This window comes from Amblyraja radiata, chromosome 22 (genome assembly GCF_010909765.2).
Source record: "Amblyraja radiata isolate CabotCenter1 chromosome 22, sAmbRad1.1.pri, whole genome shotgun sequence".
NCBI lineage: Eukaryota > Metazoa > Chordata > Chondrichthyes > Rajiformes > Rajidae > Amblyraja > Amblyraja radiata.
This window is the reverse complement of record NC_045977.1, coordinates 29,294,583-29,300,922: the sequence shown is the minus strand read 5'-3', so window position 1 is coordinate 29,300,922 and position 6,340 is coordinate 29,294,583. Positions and strand designations below refer to the sequence as shown.

Sequence of the window (6,340 nt, the reverse complement as noted above, 5' to 3'; positions counted from 1 at the left end):
GATCTGAGGAAGATTTTTTTTCACCCTGAGAGTGGTTGCAATTATTTAAAACATAGTTAGATGAGCACTTGAATCACCAAGGCAAATAAGCTTACAAGCAAAGTAAACTTCTTAGCTTTTTGTAGATGGGTACTTGCTGGTCAGTGTAGACATTGGGGCCAAATGGGCTGCGTCTGTGTCTGTGTCTTAACATTTCATTGTCTAATCCATGAACAAATTATTTTTCTTAAAATTAGATGCCCCAACATACAGTAAAAAGCTTTGTTTTTAATCTTGACATTTTATCTGTACAAAAGTTAACATTGCTTAGTCAGAAATTATTCTGCATTCCTCTAAGAGAGGACTAGTACAAACAGAATGGTTAAGTTACAATTGATTTCTCAAACTTTATACAGTAAACAGTTTGCAAAAAGGATTTGCCAAGAATATCTTTTTCAAAACAAACATTTTTTTCCAAAAATAGAAGTAAAAATTAACATAAATCTTTTTACTCTTGCAAACATTAAGGCACAAATTAGCATTTAAATGGAAAACAAGTTTATATGCTCAGCATACAATTGAAACTGGAGAACAAAAGACAGTATTAGACTACCCTATTCATCGACAGCATTTGTTAATATGGGTTCGGCTTTATTGTGGTGGAGAATTAAAAGATTCACAGCTTGTTGGCTAAAATATGTGGTCCCCAATAGTCCAAGTTGCCAAGGAACAAACTTTTGAAACTTCTCTGTTGGAAAAATTTGCCATTTTATCCAGAAACTGTGACAAAGACATGATTTCAAAGCGTGTAATATGTTTAGTAAAATATGGTTTTCACTCTGATTTAGAAAAAAAAAATTGGCATGTCATTCAAAAAAACTACCTCCCAAACCCATGGGAAATAAGTCAACTGATTCATTTTCCTTCAAGACACCCTTTCCATTATCACATGAATTCTTGATCGCACAAGAAAAAGACTAATTTTTTTTTGCTTGAATTGTTCCAAGTAAAAAAGGTAAAAATACATAAGATAAATACACACTTCAACAACTACAGTTCAGAAACAACACGTTTCAAAAATTTAGATATCCTCAACGCTTACATAACCTCTTTTCATAAACTTAGAAAATAAAACAAACTAGGGAAAAGAATAAAGATTTGCGGAGTCTGACCTATTTCATTCGAATGTAGTTTGTCCTCACAGAGGATCTCAGAGGTTTTCATTTCTCTCCGTCTTCGTGCTGGTAATCACTTCAGACCAAAGTTTTTGCCTTTTTCAAACAAAAAACTAAGTCACTGATGGTTGTCACTGGTCAGAATTGGCATCATTTGGATCAGCAGGCACTTAAAATGGAATGGTACAGTGCTCCACTCATTCAGTCTTTCATTAGTGCATAATGCCATGGAAGACTGATTAAGTCTCAAGGGTTCTTGAGATCATGCATCTCCTAAACCTGCACCCCCCCCCTCCCCCCCTCCCTCCCACCCTCCCTCCCAATGTGTATCCTGGGAAATTACCTCTTCCTATGGCCTAGTCAGGGTTGTGTAGACAGGTTGGTCCCAGTTAGTCGGGCTGTGGGCTGGAGGAATGGAGAGGCTATTCAGAAGGGGTGATGCATAAGGACGGCGAGATGAATGAAAATAAGGGTACTGGTAGATGGTTGAAGGGTATCCGGAGTAAGGGTTGTAGTAATTGGGGCCTTGGATGTCAGAATAGTCACATTGGGAGCCAGGGAAGGCAGCAGCACTGGCACTGATGGGACTGCATCCCTGGCTGCTGTAGGAACTATAATCGGTTTGTGGCGATGAGCCGTGATGTTGGTCGTTGTAGTGAGTTGGGCTCAGTTGTTCGGTCTTAATGTGCAGCCTTTGTTGGCTTGGTTCGCTGGAGACCGATGAGGAGGACGAGGAGGATGAGATGCTCTTATGGTTCCAGATGGCTTGGGCGGTGCTGCTGCTGGTTAGATAGGAAGCGCTGTAGGAGCCGCTCATGTTCGGTCCGTGGCTGTGGTCGGAGGGGAGAGGCACACCGTGGCCATTCAGTGGTAGGTATTGGTCAAACTCGTGGACGTCGAAGGTCTCTATGTTGTTGATGACCTCACTGCTCAGCTCGCTGATGTCCACGTTGCTGAAGTCAATGTTCTGGCGGCCGTTCTCCGGCATGGAGCGCCCCTCCCTCTTCAGCTCATGCTTGCCTGCGTGGAGGTCGGTTTTGGGAGTGGTGGGCGGAGTTGGGGGCCCTTGCGCGTGGCCTGGTTAAGAACAAAAGGACAGGCCTTTACTACAGAAGTCAGAAATAGAGCAATCAATTACACGACAGCCACAGGGAATTAAAAAAAATTCACACAAAGCATTAGGAGGTCCCTGGGCTATTGAAACTGTGCAAGGGTTATCCAACCAGCCACTTCTTCATGCTCTTTCCTCACAATCCTCCCCCAACCCCACTACCCTTTCCAATGTATCTCAAATACCCATTCAAAAGTCACCACTGAACACGTTTCCAAGAGAGTGAAGAGTGTTTTATTGTCATATGTCCCTGATAGAACAATTAAATTCTAACTTGCAGTAGCACAATAGAAAATGTAAATATAGTGCACTGTAAACAATTTAATAAATGATAAAAAAATTGTTCAATGTGTATATATAACCACATACCCATATATATTATAAACGCACATATACATATATATTATATACATTTTATGTAATAAATATATCTTTATAATATAAATATAAATATATAATATGAAATATAAAATGTATACATATATACGTGTGTATATACATATTATATATACATATATACATATATATATATATATATATATATATATATATATATATATATATATATATAGTAAATGTACACGCACACATTTCACAAATAATACGAAAGAGGACTAGGGCCCTCAGTGTCCCGAGACTGCTGCTGAATTTTCCGCCGTCTCTTGTAGTAAGCCAAGCTGCACTGAACCATCTCCTCATCCCCTCTCTTCCAATAAGCCTCCCTGCCAACCGAAACCATCCACTTCATCACCCACATTATTGACCCTCCCTTTTAACCTACTCTGCTGGTAGGAAGACAGCTTGGGATTCTCTCATCTTCCCGCCGAACCTTATGCCACCAGTTGGAATATTTTCGCAATTATGCGAAAAGTGTATTGAAAGCGCAAATAAATGAAAAGTCCCAACAATTCGTTTTGTACAAGGGGTTAATGTAAGTTAGAGGGTCCAAACTGTCTCTTTCGTTAACTCCTACCGTTTTGTCCCGAGGGCCAAATCCGTGGTGAATCGGGAACGTGTACAGGTGACAGCATTCGGGAAGGGAAGTGGACCTTTTGACCCCGGTAGATGGAGACATTTATCAGAAAAGCGAAGGATCTTCCAGCTGAAACGTCAACTGTCTTTTTTTCCCCACAGACGCGGCCTGACCCGCTGAGTAGTCCCAGCATTTTCTGTTTTTATTGTAAATGGAGACAATTTTTTTGTCTCTCAATGGACAACGCAACAGGGCCAGAAACTCCTCAACTCAAACCAATCATTGTGGTATCTCTTGAATAAAGACTGGGCGCTGTTAACTTTGAGACCAGGCTAAGTTGCATTCTGATAAACTCGGGAGTTCTTCGGTGTAAGATGCTTAAGCAAAATGACCAGGGCGTTAAATGGTTAAACGACCAGTTAGTCGATGTGACACAAAATTGCTGGGGAAACTCAGCGGGTGCAGCAGCATCTATGGAGCGAAGGAAATAGGCGACGTTTCGGGCCGAAACCCTTCTTCAGACTGAAACGTCGCCTATTTCCTTCGCTCCATAGATGCTGCTGCACCCGCTGAGTTTCCCCAGCAATTTTGTGTACCTTCGATATTCCAGCATCTGCAGTTCCCTTTTGAACAGTTAGTCGATGTGACTGCTCGGACCTGCGCCGTTATCCTCGCTCGCTTTCTTGGCTTTGTCACTGGAGTAGCGCACCCCTTCAACTCCCACCACAACCGCTCGCAAGACCCCAGCCCTCCAATACTCCAGCGGCTGCTCGCTCACCTGCGTGCTCGGGCGGGTGTTGACCGTCGGAGGTCACCCTCGCCGCCGTCAGGCCCTCCTTGAACATCTGCCCGACGGCCAGGTGGTTCTGATCGGCGCCCTGCTCCGAGTCGGCCGGGCCGTTCTTCACGCTCTTCCTGCGGCGGGGCTGATACTTGTAGTCGGGATGGTCCTTCTTGTGCTGCACCCGCAAGCGCTCCGCCTCTTCCACAAAGGGACGCTTCTCGCTCTCGCTCAGCAAGCTGTGGAAGGAAGGCAAGGGCAGTGGGTCAGTCGCGGCTTGGCAGAATCCCCAGCCAGCAGAACCCACTCTCTAGCCCGCTCTTTCCACAGATTCCCCCCACCCCCTACCCCCCTGGGATATTCTACCTTTGAAATCTCGACCCGAAACGTTGCCTATTCCTTCTCTCCAACGATGCTGCCTGACCCGCTGAGTTGCTCCAGCATTTTGTGTCTATCTTCAATGTAAAACAGCGTCTGCAGTTCCTTCATACACGTAACTCCACCTCGCGTCCACCCATCACCTTGACCGATAACAAAGACTAATAATGAACGAATTGGGGATTTCAAACCGGACAAACGTTCCCCCCACATAAAACTTGTGTGATCTTTATCAGCGTCCAAAGAGGTTTCAATAGAAAAGCCTATCTTCCTTCCACAAGAGTCCCCGCGGACCTCCCGTTGCAGTGTTTACATGCTAATAAGCACGTTAGCTTCCCGCTCGCTGCATCGCTCGGCTCGCAGGTCGTTGCAAAGGGGTTAGAGGGTTCGACGACCGCTCCGCCCGCTAAAACCTGCTCAATATTTGGGGAGAGGGAGAGGGAGGGGGGGGGGCTCAACGGAGGGATCACCAACCAACTCGATAGGCTGAAGATAGACACAAAATGCTGGAATAACTCAGCGGGACAGGCAGCATCTCTGGGTGACGTTTCGGGTCGAGACCCTTCTTCAGACTGGCTGAAGCCTTCTCGCCCACCAATCTCAAGACGGACCCATATTCGAGCGCTGCGTGATGCGCTTGGATTGTACTCGGAGTCGGGGTTGGGATCGAATCAAAGAAAGTCACAGAGCCGAGGGGCTTGACCCAGCCCGGGGCAGGCTGTCGGATCTGTCTTGGCTCGTTATCCCAGCGGATTCAGCCTGGCGGAGGGCGAGAGAGATTGCCACCGACAAAGGCAGGAAACAAAAATAAACAAACGCGGTCTTAAAAATTAGGGTGTAGTGGTTCTAATATATTTTAATACGGGAGAGAAATGTTCCCAATTTTTTTTTTAAGGTACTTAGTTGAGCCCGTGGATGGGGAAGGAGAGGAGGGGATGGGGCTGGTGGTGGTGGGGAGTGGGGGAGAGAATGCCACACCGGGCCGTTGTGGAGGTGGGGAAGGCAGGCTCTGCTCCTGGGTCGGGGTCAGCTCCCGCGGACCATGTCTCCCCGATTCCCCGGGGGAGGGAGGGGGGAGAATCCGCGTGGATGTCCCACTCAAACCGCAAGCACACAGCGCGGCACTAGCCGGGCGCGACCCTTACCGCCAGAGTTTGCCCAGGGTTTTGCTGAGTTCGGCGTTGTGGAGGTGCGGGTACTGGTCGGCGAGTTTGCGGCGAGCAGCTTGAGCCCACACCATGAAGGCGTTCATGGGTCTCTTCACGTGGGGCTTGTTCTTGGACGTGCCGTTTATCCTCACCGGCATCGGCACCAGAGTCCAGTCGTAGCCCTTCAGCACTTGACTGACCGCCTCTCGGATGCAGGCGGGGAAGCGCTCGTCCTCCTCGCCGTCCAGCTTCTTGTTGGCCACGGCGGCGGGCAGCGAGCGGCAGCCGTCCTCCGCCTGGGTCTCGCCCTCAGACACCGACCCCGGCGACCCAACCGACTCGCTGTCGGAGCCGCTGCACCCGGGGCTGCAGCCCGTGTCGGCCGCTGCCTGCCCGCTTTCCTCCGTCATATTCAGCATCGACTTGGCAAACCGGTTCACCGCAGCCGCCAGGGGTGCATTTAACTCGCGAGAAACCCGAAGCGACGCGACTCGACTCGACTCTCCAAAAAGGGCAAATTAAGAAGCGATAAGATGAATGTTCAACTCTGCCGTTTCAAACTCGATCTCTCCACATTAAAGCCACGTGCTTCGATTCGAGGGGGTGTGGGGTTTAAATGAGACAATGCTGGAGAAAGATTTCGCTGAGCATGGAGATAAGGAGGCTGTTGTGGACAGGCTCAGTGTCAAGTCGCCTTCTATACGCGCCGGGCGGCTGCTCAGGAAAACTTGGGGAAAGAAACTTTTGTCAGAAGTTTGTTTACGGCTGCTATATCAGTCCCGGGCTACGAATCCC

At 47.6% G+C, this 6,340-nt stretch overlaps 1 protein-coding gene and 1 long non-coding RNA gene across 2 annotated transcripts; both read right to left on the bottom strand.

Moving 5' to 3' along the window:
* Window positions 1–247: 247 nt before the first annotated feature.
* On the bottom strand, window positions 248–6,286 carry sox8 (SRY-box transcription factor 8). The gene is made up of 3 exons (XM_033040860.1): window positions 5,543–6,286; window positions 4,017–4,258; window positions 248–2,231 (listed from the first exon to the last, which is right to left on the bottom strand). Exons 1-3 carry the CDS (start codon window positions 5,962–5,964, stop codon window positions 1,504–1,506), a joined length of 1,392 nt encoding a protein of 463 aa, XP_032896751.1. The 5' UTR covers window positions 5,965–6,286; the 3' UTR covers window positions 248–1,503.
* On the bottom strand, window positions 3,468–3,975 carry LOC116985812. The gene is made up of 2 exons (XR_004415351.1): window positions 3,887–3,975; window positions 3,468–3,680 (listed from the first exon to the last, which is right to left on the bottom strand). It is a non-coding gene; the product is annotated as an uncharacterized LOC116985812 (long non-coding RNA).
* Window positions 6,287–6,340: the final 54 nt, after the last annotated feature.